Raw genomic sequence first — 23,032 nt, 5'->3', positions numbered from 1 at the left:
CTGCATCACACACTCCTGCCATCCATCACGCAACACCTGCCTTCCCTCGTCACGCGCATCAGCGTTATTGGACTCACCTGGACTCACTTATCACCTGTTTATTTCCTCCCCTATATTTGTCAGTTCCCCAGCTCTGTTCCCCGCGGCTGCATTGTATTGTTTTTGTCTTTAGTATTAGTTTGCTGACGCTGTTCGTGTCTCGTTCCATGTCCTTTATTTAATAAATGTTTTACTCCCTGTACCTGCTTCGTCTCTCCAGCGTCAACTTATGTGACAACCCGTCCATTACCCCGTCATTCATTCAGAGCCAACTATCTTTCATTGTGTTTACTAGTCTGGCAACCTATTCGTTTGTCTTTCCATCCAGCCATGCCTCAGCAGGGCAAACAAACAAGTAATTGGGACACAACATACTGTCTAAAACTGTAGCATAGCCTAAATCAGACATGTACAGTAGCCCACTAAGCGAAATAAAGAACAGCACAACAGAATGAAGAACATGCGTCAAACTGTGCATGGCACAATCACCCTCCCGTTAGAAATAAAAAGTAAGACGTGTGCTTCTGTGTAGCAGGATCCAATAGCTGGCTGCAAGATAGCACTCCTGGAGGGGGGATCATTTAAGAAGGAAAATAAGATGCCCTGTAGGGTGTTTTAATGAAAGATGGAGGAAAAAATGTAATGTTATGAGCAGGCTGTTTATCTGTGACAAAGACCCTGAATGATTATGCAGGGGTGGTCGGAATATGGTTTCTGCTGTGTGACGCTGGCCGGTGTTCCCACAAGGTCACCTCCCTGAAGAGTCACTCTGCGGGCTTGATTTACACTAGGATTCAATATGCAGATTTGCTGATGATGCAGCAGTTGTTTTTCAGGCATCCATGCCGGATCTATGGGACAGGCCAGAATCCTGTTTCTCCTTTCTGATTGCCACCTCTGTGGTCCACAGTCCTCTTGAGTAGATATTATATATATTAAATGTTTTTTGGGGTGACCCAGATTTTTTGGGGTGTGAATTTAACTCAGCTTTGATTACTTGTTTGGGGAGGGTTGTGGCCTAATGAATGCATTTGTATTTTATATGTTGGTACTCAGTTTTAGCACTACCAATTTTACCAACTGACATATCATGAGTTTTGCGGGTAGGCCATGTGATACAGTGTAATTATTAAATTCCATGGAATCACATTACATTCCAAAAGCAAACTTACTCTGAGATGTGTCCAGCCATGAAGAGTTACTGGGGAGCTTCTCCCTTCATTTCCCTGTTTCTAGAAATAGAAAGTCATTAGGTGAGTGGCAGGTGATAGGCACATTAAGAAAAGCTCTGCAGTGACAGCATTCCCTTGATGATGACACTCCATCATACTGGATGTATCCCTCCCTCAAGTCCCAATCTATTCCTTCGTTCCCTCTCTCCCTCCTTCTCTCAGGCTAACATGATTTTTAATCCTGCCCGCTGTCACCAGAGTTGTGTGACAGCAAATATTTCTGAAATAGCTAGAGGACAGGGCTAGGCGATGTCTTGAAGCCTTTGATAAGCAGTGATGCTAATAACTGTGCCTTGATTCACTAACTGTAGCTATACCACAAACGTTGTCAGTAGTAATACTCCTCACCTTTACACTGCCGTAATAAAGTGTAGATGTGCAGCACAAAATGACTGCCATGTGGGCTCATTGTTGGTGAATGAGGTAAGTTCCTTCTTCTTGAAATTACAAGCACCTTGTGACCTGGTGAGATACATGCATGTAAGTTAGTAGTTAATTACATATTTCTCTGAAAGAAAGAGCGAGGGGCGAAGAAGGATTGATTGGTTGATTGTGCTTCATCTGAGCTGCATGGGCAAGCAATTTCCTGAACTTCAGCAAGCTTGCAACAACGCCTCCTGAAGCCAGTCTTATTGCAGCCATAGTTTTTCTGTCAGTCGGTGCTGGAGGGAAAAATCTACAATTATACATTTTGAATAATGACTGCAACAGTGCATGAAGTTCACTTGAGTCCTTATGAATCAGACACCATGAAAATGGCATATAATGTGAATAATTGAATAGGTGTTAATTAAAAATACATGGTGATATTGTTAAACAAAATGGGTATTAGACATAACGTTGCCACTCATCCCCGTTACATAACATATTGAAATGTCAATGCTCCTGAGGCTTCCAGCGTGACATGCTCTTAGCAATCCATTGTGCACATAATTGACAGGAAATATGCTATAACCGTTAGTGGGATCCATCTAAATGAGAAGAGATGGATAGGATGCAATGTACTATAGTATGTTTTCACTCTAACACAAACCAATTCTCCTGCTCTGGACAAAGATTGAGTTTGCAATTCAAACAAATCCTAAAATTGACAAACACAGGATGATAACATTGCTCCTCTCATTATAATCCAAATATGCTTATGATTCCACACTCTTAGAAAAAAGGGTTCCAAAAGGGTTCTTCGGCTGTCCACATAAGATAACCCTTTTTGGTTCCAAGTAGAACCCTTTTGGGTTTCATGTAGAACCCTCTGTAGAAAGGTTTCTACTTTTACATGGAACGCAAAAGGGTTCTAACTAGAACCAAAAATGGTTCTTCAAAGGGTTCTCCTATAGGGAAAGCCGAACCCTTTAAGGTTCTAGATATGTAGGGAGTGTAGGTATACTGACTTTTGTAGATGAAAGAGAGCGTGTTCTAGAGCCATGGTTTAAAGATAGGACTATGAAACAGTATGGGCCCACTGGGATTCTGAGTTGTGTTCCGCTTAATAATCCAAATCCTCTAAATCCCCCTTGGCCTGTTTCAGCTCTTTGATTGCTCCTTGTATTTTATTACGTTGTATGCAATTTTTATAATCTGGCAAACCAATAAATGGAGTGTGTGAGTGTGAGAGTGAGTGTGAGAGTGAGTGTATGAGTGAGTGAGAAAGTGAGAATCAGTGGTGGTTTACCAAGGACAGTAATCTTATATTGATCGAGGGAAAATGTCTGATGTATTTTCTGCATTCACAGTGCACACAGTCGTGTGTGCGCGTGTACAGGATGTGTGACATTGTGAGTGTGTGTATGCATGCGCGTGCATGCATGTGCATGTTTTGCCAACAATGGGGTTGCCCAGAGGTTATATAAAGAACAGTTATTCACTCTGCTAGGTTACCATGCATCATGCAATACGACCTTTATAGGAAGTCATTTATTATGTGATAAGCAACGGGAGAAAAGCACCCTGTCAGCACCCATCAAGATGCCAGGGTTTGATAGGCCAGGAAAGCACAGTAATCAATCTACTTTGAAACTTTATGCAGGGCTGCAGAGAAATTCGAAAAGTTCTTGTTTTGACTTCTCCGTCAGTAACTTTACTGTAGCTTTCTGACATTTTGGAGTTTGCAGTGGTGGACAGTTGCAGTGGTATGGCTGCTGCAAGCATACCTAACTTTAGATACTCTTAAATAATAAACAGATCCAAATTATGTTGTCTATTGTGCTCAAAACATAACATATTTACCATTTGGCAGGAAGGGACATACACTTTAATGTTAAGCAATGTTATTGCGAAGCTTATTGGGAGCCTATCACTCTGTTTTATCCCACAACAGAGTGACGTCAAGGGTAAGATATACATCTGTCTAATTTCCTGCTTGTCAACCTGCCATCTGGCCCCGAATCACAATGAAAGATGGGAAAATGTCCACTGGGAACAGACATCAATTCAACATCTATTCCACGTTGATTCAACGTTGAAATGACGTGGAAATAATGTTGATTCAACCAGCATGTTCCAAGCAGGAAGGGAGAAATAGGGCCTTTAAGGACACAAACACATTTTACTGGGTGAATTGAGGATCTGATTTACCCATCACTGTATCTGCGCTCTGTATCAATGTAGCTGTATATCATGTTTGTTCACCATTAAGTATTTGACTATGGACCCTTGCCGCGTCTTCGATAACCCCTATTCACGAGATTGGACTTCATGCAAGCTGCCAACGCAACCCCCCTCATTCAAGCTAAGAGTTCTCTAACTGAGCCAGAGACTGAGTGATTTTCCATTGAGGTTAATGCCAAGAGTTTTTTCTCTTAATCTCCATTGCTGAGTAGCATCGCATCTGGCTTCTTGGAATCATGTGAAAGTACTATTGAGCACTGCCGGCCAACTCGTTACGAGAAGAAAAGGGGATAAAAAGGAAGAAAGTCACCCTTCTTTTCAAGAGCAATGTCTTTAAATAAGTCTAAAGTTAGACGTGTAGTAAGACCTAAAAGCACCCTCACATTTGACTACCCTAATTATCCCATAGATTGAAGCTTGGGCAGGAAGAGAGGCGACGTCTGTGACTTTTATAAGGCAAGTGATATTCTCGAGCAGATAGTGGGACGCAGGCACCGATTGAAGAAAAAAGTCCATTAGCGTCTCGCCTCTTTTAAAAGGAAATAAAATCTTTAAAGGTCCTTAAAAGAAAATAGGTCTTAGGAGCCGGTGGTGCTACACGTCGCAGACAGAAATCAGGAGGTACCTATAGAAGTGCTGTTTAGAAAGACCTCATACGCTGTCTTCTGCGCTTTGGCCCAAATACGGTTCACTTAGCTGAGCAACGCAGAACATGTATGTGCTAGCGTGACACACACATGGAATTCAGATATTTATGAACTACTCACACAGTCCCATTTGAAATATGAATGGCTTATCTATAGCTAAATTAATCACTGCCTTCATTTTGCTGGGACCCAGGAAGAGTATCTGCTATCTTGGCAGAAACTAATGGGGAAACATATTAAATAGAAATACAGTATGTGCTATGTTTCTAACCAAGTATAACAGATATTGTTAGTTGATGAGTGTCCCCTTCTTAGTAAAGGAAATGCCGCACACCACTTATTTACGTGGAAATATAACCATGCCTGACACAAGGCCAAGAATAAAACATTCAATCCAACCCTCTCATGATACCAATGATTGCTTTATGAGTTACATGTTGCGTCAGGTAGCCTAGCGGTTAGAGCGTTTGGCCAGTAACTGAAAGGTCGCTGGTTCGAAGGTGAAAGATGACAAGGTGAAAACTCTGTCGATGTACCCTTGAGCAAGGCACTTAACCCTAATTTGCACCATGGTACTATGGCTGACCCTGTAAAACAACATGTTTCACTGCACCTATGTAGTGTATGTGACATGTGTAAGGGCTCGATTAAATCTGTAGTGCTGAAGACCTGCAATACAGTGTGTTATAAATGATAAGACAATGTTCCCGTGTTTGCAAAATACTGCATGTCGGCTCAATTGGAAATTAACTTCACATTTCAATTGCGCTACAGCATAGATCTCTGGCGCTATGGATTGAATTGAGTCCTAAATCTCAACTCAGGATTTCAGCTTGTGAGTCTAGTCAAATTCTCATGAAAATAACTCTCTCTATGATCACCCCCTATCCTCCCTCACTCCAACACACATACACACACACACTGCAGGTGTCTCTGTCCCCTACTGTTCCTCTCATCTTTGTCCTGATTCTCTTGCAGGTGACAGAGACTCGTACTGGCCCACTGGGATGCAGCAGCTATGATAATCTAGACTCGGTGAGCTCTGTCCTCCTGCAGAGCCCGGAGAGCAAGCTCCATCTTCAAGGTAAACGTCCCCGCTCATGTCCCTGACCGTTCTTCCACCATGGGATTAGAGTCCTGCAGGGGTCATTATTTTTTTCTGCCGCACCCGCCCCCCACTGGCCACATCAATTAATAGCCCCATCCGATATCCAACATCAGGACAGATTTTCCTCCACAACCTGACCCGCCTGCATAGAATTCTTCTGAGAGCCGATCCGTGACCCGCTAAATAAAATCTATTTATTTAATTGTTTTTATGACTCCAAAGTAGTAGCTTATTAGGCTATCACTGGACTAATTCATTTGTCTGCATGTCTATTCAACATTTGGTTAAAAGGAAACCATGCCATGTTTTAAGAACGTCAGGCCTATCTTATTATTTTCACAATACAATGCGGCACATTGACTCCAATCGCTTTGAAGAAGAACCTTCTAATTAGCCTTCTTCTTACCTAATGGAAGCTTATAGCCGACATAACAAAACAATACCTTTACATTTGTCTCGTGTGCTCCCTCTCCGGCCTCTAGGTCACCAGGCTGCTCGTTATGGAGCACACCTGTCACCATCGTTACGCGCACCTGCGAGTCATCAGACTCACCTTGACTCCGTCACTTCCCTGATTACATTCCCTTTATATGTCACTCCCTTTGGTTCCTTCCCCAGGCGTCATTGTTTCTGTTCCTGTGTCAGTTCTGTGCGTTGTTTGTGTTTCTTATTTTTGTATTATGTTGTGTTTATTTATTAAAACACTCACTCCCTGAACTTGCTTCAGCGCACATCGTTACAGAATGACGCCTCACCTAAGGGAAGCATCAGGCAGTGTTTTTTTTTTTTTTTTTTTGGTGGGAATGACATCGGGTCCGGGAGCCGCTACAGGCTCTCATGCCTCATTTGGATCGCCAAGCTTCCCTGCTACAGCCGGCTCATCGGGCTTTCATGCCTTCACCGGATCGCCAGGCTCCCCTGCTTCCACTTGCTCGTCGGGCTCTCATGCCTCGGCTCCCCTGCCTCAGCCGGTCTGTAAGGTTCCTGCGCCCCAGCCGGCGACAGGTTCCCGCGCATCAGCAAGGGTGACCGGTCCGCTCCTGATCCCCGGGATCGTCCCTTTGGTTGGCGTCCTGTGGCTGGAGCTGAACGCGCCGGGGAGGGGGTACTGTCACGTATGCGCTCTCCTGCGCTCTAGGTCGCCATTCTCCCACGTCTCAGCCGGACTGACAGGTTTCCCGCGCCTCAGCAATAGTGACCGGTCCGCTCCTGATCCCTGAACTTGCTTCCCGACTCTCAGCGCACATCGTTGCAACATTCAATATTGTTTAGATAATACAATTGTTTAATTGAAAGTTAAATAAACAATTCCCGGAATCTAATAGGCTATAGGCTGCAAAAATAGCTTACATTTATTTAGTTAGCTATTGGCTACTCAAACTTTTACCAGCCGCACAGGTTTAAACTTTAAATGACTTGTGTATGATCTAAATGAACGAAAGCCTGAATTAATGTAATAATTAAATGAATTATCGTAACAAATATATACTTGCACTTTTGCAAGCTGTGTATCCATCTACAAGGTTGTTGTCCACAATGACTCCAAAATAGTTCCAAACCGGTGATTTCACATAACATTTATTTTTATTTCTCCTGTTGCATTTTGCTTGTTACCATTTTTGCGTCACATGGACAAAGTAGGAATGTTTCAGCACCAGACAAATAATGGACAGTTCCCTGCGCTCTCTCACTGCATGGCTGGTAGCCTTGGCCTAGGCTATGTCTGCCTCACAGCTAACATAATGGAATTCGCATCGCAATTCAACACAACAACCTCCTAGGTTTGTAAAAAATATTTTATCTTTATTTAAAACATTTATAACCCCCAATATAATTGTTCTGAACCACGAGCCTGTCCGTGGGTTGAAATAATATTTTCATTCCACTCATCAGCCAATTTTTGTTTTGCGGGTCCACTGTGGGGAATCATGAGTATCCGACCCAATGCTACAATGGCTGCAGGGTTAAGGCCCGGGTCAATATTCCACTTTAGCCCCCAGTCCATTCACATAATGAAATTATGTTCATACATAGAAAAAGCCTCATAGGGACTTTCACCTGATTTGCGCTGTCTTGCGGATTGAATATGAATGTATTTTGTGGAATGAACCAGAGATTTGCTCCATAATTCCGCTCTGGGGGATTTTCTCCCATTCATTTTGTCATGGATCTTCTGTCCTTATGCTAATAATATTGTCATACAGTTTACCAGACACTTTTATCCATGGTGTGTTTGGCCCATGAAGGAATCAAACCCAACAGCCTGAGCAATCAGAATATTTGAATTTACCCACACACTTCATCCTGGACCTCTCAATCAATAGGGAAGATTTATGTTATGTTTATTTTATTAACTTTAACTTATTTACAGAAGTATATTTTTAGTCTGAGTATACTTAGATCACATACTGTATTCGAGATTACATTTGTAACATTAATTGACACGCAAATATAATCTTTGAGTGGCAACTATAAGCTTGCAAAGATAGAAAAGTAGACAAACGTTGTAATTAGCGAGTTGCTTTTGAAGGAATCCTTCATTGTCATCTCCAACTCTTCTTCCATGAAGAATCCCCTGCAACTGTATCTTAGATGTACCTGTCACGTTCCTGACCTGTTTTCTGTTAGTTTTTGTATGTGTTAGTTGGTCAGGACGTGAGTTTGGGTGGGCAGTCTATGTTTTCTGTTTCTATGTTGGTTAATGGGTACCTAATATGGCTCTCAATTAGAGGCAGGTGTGTGTCGTTTCCTCTGATTGAGAGTCATATTAAGGTAGGTGTTTTCACACTGTTTGTTGTGGGTGGTTGTCTCCTGTGTCAGTGTCTGTATGTTACGCCACACGGGACTGTTCTCGGTATGTTTGTTCGTTCGGTTTTTGTGTAGTCAGTTTTCCTGTTATTGCGTTCTTCGTGTTTCATGTAAGTTCGTAGTCCAGGTCTGTCTACATCGTTTATTTGTTTTGTTAATGATTCAAGTGTAGTTCGTTTTTTCGTCTTGTTTAATAAATCATGTCATTTCACAACGCTGCGCCTTGGTTCAATCCATGCTCCTCCTCTTCGGATGAAGAGGAGGAGGAACACCGTTACAGTACCACAGCTCCCATTGGGACAGTGATGAAAGCCACCGTAAAAGTGGTCAAGTTTCTGAGACAAGCTATCACTTTTTAATTTATGCAGTTTACCTTCATTATCAAAAAACTGATATTTTCGACTACACCACTAAATCTCTCACCAAAGGAATCATTAACTGCTCTTTGGATTCAGACAATTAATTCATTTATTTAGTCATTTTTTTCATTGGATGAGTTAAAGATACAATATTTAAATTCATATAATTTCGTATTCTGTTAATATCTTATGTTCCATTCCTTATTTCACACATCTTATTGTTGTACCTGTGAGCTGCCATTCAGAAGAAGAAAATTAAACATTTTAAAAAAGGTACATAACTACAAAGTATTGATCATATTACAGTTAAAGTAATAATACATTCATCATGTACAGGAAAAGAAAACAAAAAAGAAGTGGGCCTCCACCCCCAACTTCATATCTAATTCCCCCAACCCTAAAAGGGTTGCTTGTCAGTCACCCCCACTCCCTAGTCGTCATTAAGTAACATAGTAGATGCAAAGCAAAATTAATAATACATTGTGTCCTAAAAGCATTTAACTGCAGGGTACTCCCACATCATATGAATGAACGTGCCTACCTGATTTAGGGGATACAGTGAACAGTTGTGAGTTGGGACCAATTTCATAGTAAAATATTTCCTTGGTGTTAAATACAGTCTGTGAACAAAATGTAAATGTATAAATTTATGGTTCGGATTATGGGATTCTAAGAATATGTTTCCATATTCTGTTCCAGTTAAAGGGTTGTTCAGTTCTCTTAAATCTGTAGACCATACTTTTTTAATGGATAGCTCAGAATATGAGCTTTCCACAAGTTGTTTATATATTATAGAGATTAGTCCTTTCAGGAGCCCAGATAATTGATTTATAAATCCCATGATTGGAGGTTCGGTAGTTGGGTTTGCCAAGGGACACCATAGGCCAGCATAGCCAACCTGAATTGTAAATATAGAAAAAATGTGTTACCTGGTAATGTGTATGTGTCTTTTTCAAACCATTACTGTCCAGGGGCAGCAGGTAGCCTGGTGGTTAGAGCGTTGGATTAGTAACCGAAAGATTGCAAGATTGAATCCCTGTGCTGACAAGGTAAAAATCTGTCACCCATTACTGTCCTAGTCATTGAAAATAAGAATTTGTTCTTAACTTCTTTGGGCTGCAAGCCCGAAGCCGGGCACAATATGACAACAGCCACTTCAAGTGCAGGGCGCGAAATTCAAAATATATTTTTTAGAAATATTTAACTTTCACACATTAACAAGTCCAATACAGCATATGAAAGATAAACATCTTGTGAATCCAGCCAACATGTCCGATTTTTAAGATGTTTTACAGCGAAAACACCACATATATTTATGTTAGCTCACCACCAAATACAAAAAAGGACAGACATTTTTCACAGCACAGGTAGCATGCACAAAGCCAACCTAACTAACCAAGAACCAACCAAACTAACCAAGAAACAACTTCATCAGATGACAGTCTTATAACATGTTATACAATAAATCTATGTTTTGTTCGAAAAATGTGCATATTTGAGGTATAAATCAGTTTTACATTGCAGCTACCATCACAGCTACCGTCACAAATAGGACCGAAGCAGCCAGAGTAATTACAGACACCAACGTCAAATACCTAAATACTCATCATAAAACATTTCTGAAAAATCGATGGTGTATAGCAAATTAAAGACAAACATCTTGTGAATCCAGCCAATATTTCCGATTTTTTAAGTGTTTTACAGCGAAAACACAATATAGCATTATATTAGCTTACTACAATAGCCTACCACACTACCGCATTCATTCATCAAGGCACGTTAGCGATAGCAATAGGCACGTTAGCGATAGCGAATAAACCAGCAAAATATATATAATTTTTGACTAACCTTGATAAGCTTCATCAGATGACAGTCCTATAACATCAGTTTATACATACACTTATGTTTTGTTCGAAAATGTGCATATTTAGAGCTGAAATCAGTTGTTATACATTGTGCTAACGTAGCATCTTTTTCCCAGAATGTGCGGATATTTTTATGACACTCAACTATTCTGACCAAATAACTATACATAAACGTTACTAAAAAATACATGTTGTATAGGAAATGATAGATACACTAGTTCTTAATGCAATCGCCGTGTTAGAATTCTAAAAATAACTTCATTACGACATCCAGCTTAGGTATAGCGAGAGAGTACCCAAAATCTGGGCGCAAACGACTATTTCACATGTTCGACAGATATATGAAATAGCATCATAAAATGGGTCCTACTTTTGATGATCTTTCATCAGAATGTTGTACAAGGGGTCCTTTGTCCAGAACAATCGTTGTTTGGTTTTAGAATGTCCTCTTCTCCAGTCAATTAGCACGGAAAGCTAGCAAAGTAGCGCGAAGCTGTCCTTCCTGAACAAAGGCACACAACGCAACACGCCTAACGTCCCGAATAAATTTCAATAATCTAATAAAACTATATTGAAGAAACATACTTTACGATGATATTGTCACATGTATCAAATAAAATCAAAGCCGGAGATATTAGTCGTCTATAACGGCAGCTTTTCAGAAGGCAAAACCAGGTCCCTTCACGCGCTCTCCAGAACACAGGAAACTGGTGACACGTCATGCCGAGAGCTTTTATTCGACCCCAGATCAAGTTATACACTCCATTTCTTCTCTCACTGCCTGTCGACATCTAGTGGAAGACGTATGAAGTGCATCTATACTAATAAATATCAAGGACATTTATAGGCAGGGCCTAGAACAGAGCATCGATTTCAGATTTTCCACTTCCTGTCAGGAAGTTTGCTGCAAAATGAGTTCTGTTTTACTCACAGATATAATTCAAACGGTTTTAGAAACTAGAGTGTGTTTTCTATCCAATAGTAATAATAATATGCATATTGTACGAGCAAGAATTGAGTACGAGGCCGTTTGAAATGGGCACCTTTTATCCAGGCTACTCAATACTGCCCCTGCAGCCCAAAGAGGTTAACTGACTTACCTAGTTAAATTAAAATATATATATATTGGCAAGGGTATGCATTCCACATTTGGACCACTGGGGGGAGATAAAAAAAAACCATTCTCCAAAATGTAATGCATTGGAGTCTAGGTGTGCCATTTGGTTTTGCAGTTAGTGTTTTTCAATTTTGTGCCAAAAAGAAATTGTATGAGCAATAATAGGACCAGTGTTACTCTGTCTGTCATAAATGCTTTCAAACGGAATCTATAGGGTTTAAAAGGGCTTCATTCCCATGCAACTGCTCTATGGCCTCTGTTGCTTTGGAGACTAACGTTTTGTCATCCAACTGATATGTGACAGCCAGATGAACAGCCTTTTATCTTGCAGGTTGATACGATTCGGTGAGAAAGAGATGAGTTTTTCAAATGCTGCTATTTCATGAAGGGGTGTTTTGAAAGCAATTTTTTCACATTAACCTAAAGTAGGTGGTTTTAAAGTGTACTACAACTGAAACATATCCTCTAAGAGCAATTATAATCTCAGATTTAGAGTTAATTAGAAAGCTTTTGTCATCAGAGTGGTATTAATATATGCCAACTATCACAAACTCTTCAAAATTGATGACACTTCAATGTCATTCCTGAGCTGGTGACACCTCTTTACTCTTTAGTGTCTCTTCAGAGAGTATTATGATTTCATAATCATTTAATACCAGCTAGTGGTATAAACGGCTGTGACAGATCAGTATTTCCATGTGAAAATGTTGCTCTTATATTCCTGTTAGTATGACACTTATGTGTGAACATTGAAGCTACTGTATGCCAAAAGCAGAAGCTTTGGATATCTATGCTACAGTAGATGGCTTGACATCACCGCCAACCTTTAAACCAATGCTGGTTATTTGTGCCAATTGACCCTCAGGTCCTATAAACTGCACTATAGAGTCATTTGTCTTCTCTCTTTGCTGGTGTAGTGCCTCTCCACACATCCTCGATTGATCATAAAATATTGAACTGAAGCCGCGAGGTGTTATGCCCTCTGTGTATGTCATGGCCCACATGCAGAAAACAAAAGAATACACTGACAGCCTGCTCTTAAGGAGTGATCAGATGACATTTGCACTTTGCAGCAATCATTTCGTGGTGGTGGTGATGTGTGTTGGTGTGGTGATGTGTATTTGTGTGGGAACTGACAGCGTTTTAGCTACTTTGCAGATATAAAACAAACAGACAATCATAATATCAGTAAAAAAAAAAATCCCAGTTTATGCTACAAAACCAACTTCATAAGAGGGTTTAAAAATAGGTTATATTTGACTCAACATTCCATGACATACACTAAGGCATTGCTGGCAGAATAGATGGTTGCAGTTCAATGCATGATTCATATAATTCACCAATACATTTCTTGGCAGACCAATAAATATTTATATCAGGTTGTAAATCACTGCTGGCCTGGTGCATTGTTTGCTGCCTCCATTTGGGATGCACTGTTTCAGTTTCAGTGATTCAATGTTTTGGACAGAAACGGACGACTGTAACGAAGGCTGGGAAGGTCAATAATGTTAATCAAACTAGCAAGGGCAATGATCACAAGTTAATCAAAATGTGGCTAATATGCTTGCGTATCTATTTATGTAGCAAGCTAAAAACACAGAGCCTAACTTTAGCTAGGTAGCTGCTAGGAGGACGTGATGTCATTGTAGGAGTGGGTGAGTGACTGACTTTTTCTCCTCATATAATTTTTCAGTGACTACACAGCTATAGATGCACTTGCCATTTGGTTAGCTAGCAAGACATGTGAATCGCTTTGCTAGCTAGCTAGCTAGCTATGCTGAATGTGCAACACCGCTGACCGGTATCAGTAAACCGGTGTCAGTAAACGTAGGCAAAGAAAGTACCAGTTAGTCACGAACACTCTATTTAACATGTAAACAGCCTAAAGAGCTCTGCTAGGTTGAGAAAAATGGTCAGTGAGGTGTTTTCTCATTTGTGTCTGCAAGAAATGCACTAGCAAGCTAGTCAACTTTAGCCGGTTATTCCGCTATAGCCGCTATTCCCCATCATTTATCACTACAATTTTGACAGCCAACTTGCTGAAAAAGTTTGAAAGGGTTTATTTAATGTTCCTTCACGACCCAGTACATCACTGGGGCCAAGCTTCCTGCCATCCAGGACCTCTATACCAGGCAGTGTCAGAGGAAGGCCCTAAAAATTTTCAAAAACTCCAGCCACCCTAGTCATAGACTGTTCTCTCTGCTCCTGCATGGCAAGCGGTACCGGAGCGCCAAGTCTAGGTCCAAAAGGCTTCTTAACAGCTTCTACCCCCAAGCCATAAGACTCCTGAACAGCTAATCAAATGGCTACCCCCCTCTGTTATGCTGCTGCTACTCTCTGTTTATTATCTATGCATAGTCCCTTTAACTCTACCTACATGTACATATTACCTCAATTATCTTGACTAACCGGTCGTGGCCAAAAGTTGAGAATGACACAAATATTCATTTTCACAAAGTCTGCTGCCTCAGTTTGTATGATGGCAATTTGCATATACTTCAGAATGTTATGAAGCGTGATCAGATGAATTGCAATTAACTGCAAAGTCCCTCTTTGCCATGCAAATGAACTGAATCCCCAAAAAACATTTTCACTGCATTTCAGCCCTGCCACAAAAGGACCAGCTGACATGTCAGTGATTCTCTCGTTAACACAGGTGTGAGTGTTGACGAGGACAAGGCTGGAGATCACTCTGTCATAATGATTGAGTTCGAATAACAGCCTGGAAGCTTCAAAAGGAGGGTGGTGCTTGGAATCATTGTTCTTCCTCTGTCAACCATGTTACTTGCAAGGAAACACGTGCTGTCATCATTGCTTTGCACAAAAAGGGCTTCACAGGCAAGGATATTGCTGCCAGTAAGATTGCACCTAAATCAACCATTTATCGGATCATCAAGAACTTCAAGGAGAGCGGTTCAATTGTTGTGAAGAAGGCTTCAGGGCGCCCAAGAAAGTCCAGCAAGCGCCAGGACCATCTCCTAAAGTTGATTCAGCTGCGGGATCGGGGCACCACCAGTACAGAGCTTGCTCAGCAATGGCAGCAGGCAGGTGTGAGTGCATCTGCACGCACAGTGAGGCAAAGACTTTTGGAGGATGGCCTGGTGTCAAGAAGGGCAGCAAAGAAGCCACTTCTCTCCAGGAAAAACATCAGGGACAGACTGATATTCTGCAAATGGTACAGGGATTGGACTGCTGAGGACTGGGGTTAAGCTATTTTCTCTGATGAATCCCCTTTCCGATTGTTTGGGGCATCCAGAAAAAAGCTTGTCCAGAGAAGACAATGTGAGCACTACCATCAGTCCTATGTCATGCCAACAGTAAAGCATCCTGAGACCATTCATGTGTGGGGTTGCTTCTCAGCCAAGGGAGTGGGCTCACTCACAATTTTGCCAAAAAACACAGCCATGAATAAAGAATGGTACCAATACATCCTCCGAGAGCAACTTCTCCCAACCATCCAGGAACAGTTTGGTGATGAACAATGCCTTTTCCAGCATGATGGAGCACCTTCCCATAAGGCAAAAGTGATAACTAAGTGGCTCGGGGAACAAAACATCGATATTTTGGGTCCATGGCCAGGAAACTCCCCAGACCTTAATCCCATTGAAAATTTGTGGTCAATCCTCAAGAGGTGGGTGGACAAACAAAAACCCACAAATTCTGACAAACTCCAAGCATTGATTATGCAAGAATGGGCTGCCATCTGTCAGGATGTGGCCCAGAAGTTAATTGACAGCCTGCCAGGGCGGATTGCAGAGGTCTTGAAAAAGAGGGTCAACACTGCAAATATTGACTCTTTGCATCAACTTCATGTAATTGTCAATAAAAGCCTTTGCCACTTATGAAATGCTTGGAATTATACTTCAGTATTCCATAGTAACATCTGACAAAAATATCTAAAGACACTGAAGCAGCAAACTTTGTGGAAATTAATATTTGTGTCATTCTCAAAACTTTTGTCCACGACTGTATATAGCCTCGCTACTGTTATTTTACTGCTGCTCTTTAATTATTTCTTACTTTTATTTGTATTTTTTCTTATACGTTTTTTACTTAATTAACACTTATTTTTCTTAAAACTGCATTGTTGGTTAAGGGCTTGTAAGTAAGCATTTCACTGTAAGGTCTACACCTGTTGTATTTGGCACACTTTTATTCTATTAGATTCATTACGTTTTAGCTCATCTTGCTCTGGCTAGCATTATTTGTTGATCTTGTTGTTGTTTATGTGACTAACCGGCTCGATTGGGTCTTATGTAGAAAAATTTGAAATTGTGTTTTCTAGATTGGATAAAAGCAGAGACTCAACGCTAGAAAATAATATATCATACACTATAGTAGAGGAACAATGGGAAAGTAATTCAGCTTTGATTCACCTGGTCAGCTGGCTACTCACTTGTAACCTCACTTTTGAAAAAAGGGCCCTTGAATGTTTTGGTATACCTAGTGGAGAGCTCTTCTTTGTCTATACCCATTCAGCATTGTTCACACCCTCTTAAGCTTTAGCCCCACCCATCTCTTAAGGATTCACGTGTGAGACCATGTACTAAACAATCAAATATTTCAAGACTAAAGTCTGGTTTATACTACAGGCGTGTTTGTACATTTAATCTGGAGTGCCAGAGTGTGCTCTGGGCGTTCGTAAACAAAGAGCGTGGTCAGATTGTTCGTTCGTGAATTCAGAGCGTTTCGCTCTCGGAGCGTTCAGAACGCACACTGGACACTCTGGCCGAGGAGTAGGGTTGATCCGAGCGTTCTAACCTAACAACAGCAGTCAAGCTCTTAAGCACACTGGCTAATGTTGGCTAGCCTGCTAGCTGCTTCCAGACACAAATGAGAGAACAGCTCACTCTGACCATTTTACTCGCCCCAGCAGAGATGGTTAGGCTGTTTTTATGTTATCCAGAGCGTTGGTGGCTGCAACTGTGCTGCTGGCAACAATTTAATTACGTTTTTTGCCAACGTTGACTGACACCGGCCATATTCAACGGGTGGTGAGCGTTGATAAACACATCAGTTATTCTGCACTCAGACGAGAGTGCTCTGAAATCGGAGTAGATAGCCAGAGCGAATTTACCATCTATGTCTATCGACAGTTGTTGCAGTGACATCATGAACATTCTTTTTAAATGGTTAGTTGGATAGTGAAATATTTTGTTAGACATGTAGCTAGCTAGCTAAACAATGAACCATAATCCCAACTCATAACGTTACTACCCTGCATGAATCTGCAGGTAGCTAACCAACCAGGTTCAATGTTAGCTAGCTAACATTAGGCTATAACTAGCAATGCAAATGACTCTGAGATACAAATAATATTACTACACAGATAATACAGCTAGCTAGCTAACAGTACACTTTAACTTGAAATGAAAATGACTTTCTGACAATTTGAAATGTGTAATATCTGAACATTTTGATAGCTAGACTATGGATGGACGCTTCTACCTCTGTCACGGATGCCATGGTTGCCCTTAGTTTGAAGATGTAATGTAATCCGGAGACAGGTGTTTTATACAACAGCCTTCTGTGTTCTCTTTTCGACTCTGTCTGCATACTTGCAATCAAACGGCAGAATTTTCTCCATCTACTTAGCTATCATACTCTAATTCCACTGATAACAGAACTCGGTCCTCCAGAAAGTGGAGAGCAACGTTTATGCAGTTCTACTACATGATATCTTTCAAAATATCCGCTTTAGAAAGGATTACCTTCACATACTGACCAGCTCATGTTATAGACAGAAGCGTGCTACATGGCAGACCAATCCGAACTCATCTTTCGGCATATTCAGCCCACTCATTATCTCAGCCAATTATGGCTAGTGGGAAGGTTGCCTACTTTTTCCGTGGCTAAACCAATTAGTCTCGTAATTTATCAATTTTATTCGCCGATATTAGCTAAAAATGCTAATACTAACGTTACCAGGTGCGCTATTGTTAAGATGTTTCCCTGCCAGAGTTCCTTAGTAATAGCGTCACTACTATATGCTTCACGACATACTGTGGAACGCCATTTGGATCTTTGCATGTCAAAAAAGATACACATCAAATCAGTGGCGTGCCGTGGGCCTGGGGCCTGGGCCTTCAGTGAGGTCCTACACAGTCCCACCCGAATTAATCCACCTCTTATTACCATCATTATGATGCCATGGCTCTAGACACTATACATTTAGACAGAAACGCAGTATAACCAGGCGTTGCGTCACCTTGAAATTGACAAAAATTGACATTTTTGGGTAAACAGTGTTTACCCAAAAACATGACACAATCAATGAGTCTTTTCAATATTTCCCTATTTTTCTTCACCTTTTCATTGTGCAGCTCCGTTGCCCTGCGTGCTTGTTCGTTGAGCTGTAGATCCGCTCGGGTGTCCCCAAAAGTTTTCAAAAGCACCATTGCTTGTAAGTGCCCAGCCGTACTTTGGTGTCTCGTTGCTGCCTTGGTCAGACAACTCAAGTTTGCAAAGCCAGTGTGGCTCCAAACACCAAATCGATCACTTGCAAATAATAGGCATTCCCAGCAGTACAGTTTGCAGTGCTTCTCGGAGCCTGTGAGCCATTGATAGCGCTCGTAGTTGGAACTTTGAAAGTGGCGAACGAACCCCTTTCCCGCCTGTGACAGGCTTTGTAGCGTCGGCGTCGGGCAATCTCTCCTTACAATGTCTAACTTTTCTTGAAAAGTTCATCTTGAGAATCGCGTTATAATTATATCCTCGACCAAATCGATATCTTCTCCTCCTTCCGCCATTGTGGGTTGAAAAAACAGCTTAGTAGTACGCAAATTAATTTGTTTATCAAATTCAATTTCCTAGTTCTGAGGTTCTGCATAGACCTGCCCATAGGACCTGCCTCTCAATATTGGTAATCCAATCAAAAGATGTGCACGCATTACGCCTGCTAGCTGGCTCCTGTGTAACACTGGAGCCAGCCAGCAGGCGTACAATAGCCAACTCTAAAGCTGATTGGTTGACACTAAATTTTCATTTCCATTCACTTTAAGCTGCAAGCGCCCGCACTGTTGATTCTGAAGGCCTGAGGGCAGATTTTAGAACCCTGGCAACACATGATGGCTGAATATGATTGGATAAAAGATCTAACATAAAGACCAGCCCTCCAAATCTCAACCTGGGTCTGGAAGCAGTGCAACCAAGAGGAAAGCTATGAAATGAAGAGTATAACTCTTACTCTGGGAAATAATTTAATACATATTTGTGGGAAAATATATAAAAAAAAAAAAATGATATTCTGATGATGTTTAGGCCAGCAGAGAAGGCCTTGCTGGCCCTGACGGCCCACCACTGCATCAAATAACCCTATTTGAAAATAAGACTATTTGACGAGTTAAATAAGCTTTTAATTTGACACGTCAAATAACACACTTCTATTATAGAATGTTGTGTGTTCTGAATTTGCACATGCAAGCCAAGTGCCACCACTACTATCAGTAGCACTGTCAAAGCTGTACAAAAAAGTCTGCAAAAAAGCAAACACCGGCCACGAACAATGTGTTTACAATACCGCGTTGGTAATAAAGCATTATTTGTTTGACCGCAACTTCTGGGGTAGCTAGCTTTAGCTTGGTACCTAGCTAGCACCAATACAACCAGCCTGACAACATTGACCAGTAGAAACTGCAGGCATTTTCATTATTCTTAGCAATGATTTAGGAATCCTTGTGAGTATTTGCTAGGTTGCCACTTAATGTTCGCCTATTGAAAATTAACTTAAGTTCATGACAATAAATAGCTAGCCAGCTACTTAACCCTGTTACCCAAAGCTAACGTTATTGGCAGCCAGCTAGCTTCATCTGGCTAGTGAGGCTCGACCTGACCGGATTATGTGTTGTGAAGCTAACCACAATAAGGAATAGGCACAATAGTGGAATTTGTGGTTAGCTTTCAAAATAAATGTACCTATTTGAAAGCGATGCAGAAGGTTACAATTAGTGAAATCATGCCATATTTAGACTAGATCATGTTAAACAAGGTTGGAATGTGAAGAAATGAAATGGGGTATCAGTCTACTCTGTGACAGCCACAAAACACAACTGTTTAGAGTTTAAGCAAATATTTGCGTTGTAGCTCTTATCCCGGGACTGTGACTGTGTGAAATCACCTCCCCAGTCAGCCTATTGTGTGTATTTACATTCATATTGCACTGTACAGCTTTACCTAAGGATTGGGGATCAATGAAATGGGGTAAGTCTACTCGTTTCCCAACATCCTCCTTGGAGTTATCAGACTAACAAAACATCCACGTAGTATTGTTTTTCCTCGGGAATAGTGTTTAATACACATTGGTTGACAATAAATGTGGCTCAATTCATAGTTGTTTCAGAGTCTCGCAATAAGAGCTGCCATGCTACTGTTGTCTGGGTGTCTTTGAGTAGACTGACACCCCATGTCATTGATCCACAATCCACAGGTAAGGCTGTACAGTGAAATAAGTATGCCCTCAATGCAATTCTAAAGTATAATACATCCAGTTTGATTTCAGCAGATTTGTGAAATTAACAAATTATTGTTTTTGTTGATTTTATATAAGAACATTTCAACCTCGTTTAGCATGATCTATTCAATTATGGCATAATTCTACTATGTGCATCACTGTCAATGACATACTTTTATTTTGAAGGCTAATCGCAAAGTCCACTATTGTGGCTAATCCTTATTGTGGCTATACAGTTGAAGTCGGAAATTTACATACACCTTAGCCAAATACATTTCAACTCAGTTTTTCACAATTCCAGAAATGTCATACAATTACAAATTCCCTGTCTTATGTCAGTTAGGATCACCACTTTTTTTTAAGAATATGAAATGTCAGAATAATAGTAGGGAGAATGATTTATTTCAGCTTCTATTTCTTTCATCACATTCCCAGTGGGTCAGAAGTTTACATACACTCAATTAGTATTTGGTAGCATTGCCTTTAAATTGTTTAACTTTGGTCAAACGTTTTGGGTAGCCTTCCACAAGCTTCCCACAATAAGTTGGGTGAATTTTGGCCCATTCCTTTTGACAGAGCTGGTGTAACTGAGTCAGGTTTGTAGGCCTCCTTGCTCGCACACGCTTTTTCAGTTCTGCCCACACATTTTCTATAGGATTGAGGTCAGGGCTTTGTGATGGCCACTCCAATACCTTGACTTACTTTGTTGTCCTACAGCCATTTTGCCACAACTTTGGAAGTATGCTTGGGGTCATTGTCCATTTGGAAGACCCATTTGCGACCAAGCTTTAACTTCCTGACTGATGTCTTGAGATGTTGCTTCAATATATCCATCAAATTTTTGTTCCTCATGATGCCATCTATTTTGTGAAGTGCACCAGTCCCTCCTGCAGCTAAACACCCCCACAACATGATGCTGCTACTCCCGTGCTTCACGGTTGGGATGGTGTTCTTCGGCTTGCAAGCCTCCCTCTTTTCCTTCCAAATATAATGATGGTCATTATGGCCAAACAGTTCTATTTTTGTTTTATCAGACCAGAGGAAATTTCTCCAAAAAGTATGATCTTTGTCCACATGTGCAGTTGCAAACCGTAGTCTGGCTTTTCTATGGCAGTTTTGGAGTAGTGGCTTCTTCCTTGCTGAGCGGCCTTTTAGTTTATGTCGATATAGGACTCGCTGGACTGTGGATGTAGATACTTTTGTACCTGTTTCCTCCAGCCTCTTTACATGGTCCTTTGCTGTTGTTCTGGGATTGAGCTGCACTTTTCACACCAAAGTACGTTCATCTCTAGGAGACAGAACACGTCTCCTTCCTGAGCCATATGGCGGATGTGTGGTCCCATGGTGTTTATACTTGCTTGCTACTGTTTGTACAGATGAACGTGGTACTTTCTGGCGTTTGGAAATTGCTCTCAAGGATGAACCAGACTTGTGGAGGTCTACAATTTTTTTTCTGAGGTCTTGGCTGATTTCTTTAGATTTTCCCATGATGTCAAGTAATGACACACTGAGTTTGACGGTAGGCCTTGAAATACATCCACAGATACACCTCCAATTGACTCAAATGATGTCAATTAGCCTATCAGAAGCTTCTAAAGCCATGACATAATTTTCTGGATTTTTCCAAGCTGTTTAAAGGCACAGTCAACTTAGTGTGTGTACACTTCTGACCCACTGGAATTGTGATACAGTGAATTATAAGGGAAATCATCTGTCTGTAAGCAATTGTTGGAAAAATTACTTGTGTCATGCACAACGTAGATGTCCTAACCGACTTGCCAAAACTATAGTTTGTTAACAAGAAATTTGTGGAGTGGTTGAAAAACGAGTTTTAATGACTCCAACCTAGGTGTAAAACCTAACCTAAACTTCCGACTTCAACTGTAGATGGGTCCGACCACCATTAATCAAATAAGAACTGTCTAGGGTTATTTTAGATGATAACACCTAACTATATAGTTAGCTAGCTAACTATAGCTACTGAAACAGATATCGTTTTGCTATGTTTTTGGGGAAGAACATTGCTTGCATCCATGAACTAGCCATCTTTTTTATGACCAGCACTGTTGGTGTTCGAGACAACTTTACCAGCATCATAGCATACATATCGATGAATCGTTGTGACATATGAAATACGAGTGATAGTGTAATCAATGTGTATTAACTACATAAAAAATGTATGAACGCATTAGATTATTATGTGACGTGTAGTCATATTCAGGACCTGATTGGTCAACAAGCTTATTTGACACGTCAAATAGTGTTATTTGACGTGTGTCTTTTTTGACATGCAAAGACCCAAACGGTGTTCCATAGAAATCTTGGTTGAGAATGAAACGACTGAATAAACGAACAACGTAACAGCACAGCAAGTAAAATAAATCGTTTTTGATGATGTTTTACTGGTAATGGGGACAAATGTAAATGCCAACAAAATAACTTTTTGCTCAGTGTGATGTGTGTGTGTGTGTGTAACTTATTTTAAACTAGGCAAGTCAGTTAAGAACAAATTCTTATTTACAATGACGGCCTACCCCGGCCAAACCCCGACGACGCTGGGCCAACTGTGCGCTGCCCTATGGGACTCCCAATCACGGCCGATGTGATACAGCCTGGATTCGAACCAGGGACTGTAGTGACGCCTCTTGCACTGAGATGCAGTGCCTTATACCGCTGCATCCATGTGTGTGTGTGCTAACTATTTAACTGTACTAGAATGCTTAAAAGGCCACAAAAAATGTTATATCGGTTATCGGTATCGTTTTTGGCAAGGAATATATCGGATATCGGTATCGGCCAAA

At 41.0% G+C, this 23,032-nt stretch overlaps 1 protein-coding gene across 1 annotated transcript in view; it reads left to right on the top strand.

The window, feature by feature from the left end:
* LOC120021814 (BMP/retinoic acid-inducible neural-specific protein 1) overlaps positions 1-23,032 on the top strand; it is an 89,023-nt gene that overhangs the window by 36,331 nt on the left and 29,660 nt on the right. Inside the window, exon 4 of the mRNA XM_038965664.1 lies at positions 5,504-5,609. Coding sequence (XP_038821592.1) covers positions 5,504-5,609 — 106 coding nt within the window. The remainder of the gene's footprint in view (positions 1-5,503; positions 5,610-23,032) is intronic.

The sequence above is a fragment of the Salvelinus namaycush genome, chromosome 26 (genome assembly GCF_016432855.1).
Source record: "Salvelinus namaycush isolate Seneca chromosome 26, SaNama_1.0, whole genome shotgun sequence".
NCBI classification, from domain to species: Eukaryota; Metazoa; Chordata; class Actinopteri; order Salmoniformes; family Salmonidae; genus Salvelinus; species Salvelinus namaycush.
The sequence above is the reverse complement of the archived record's forward strand: the minus strand, read 5'-3'. Positions and strand labels throughout refer to the sequence as shown.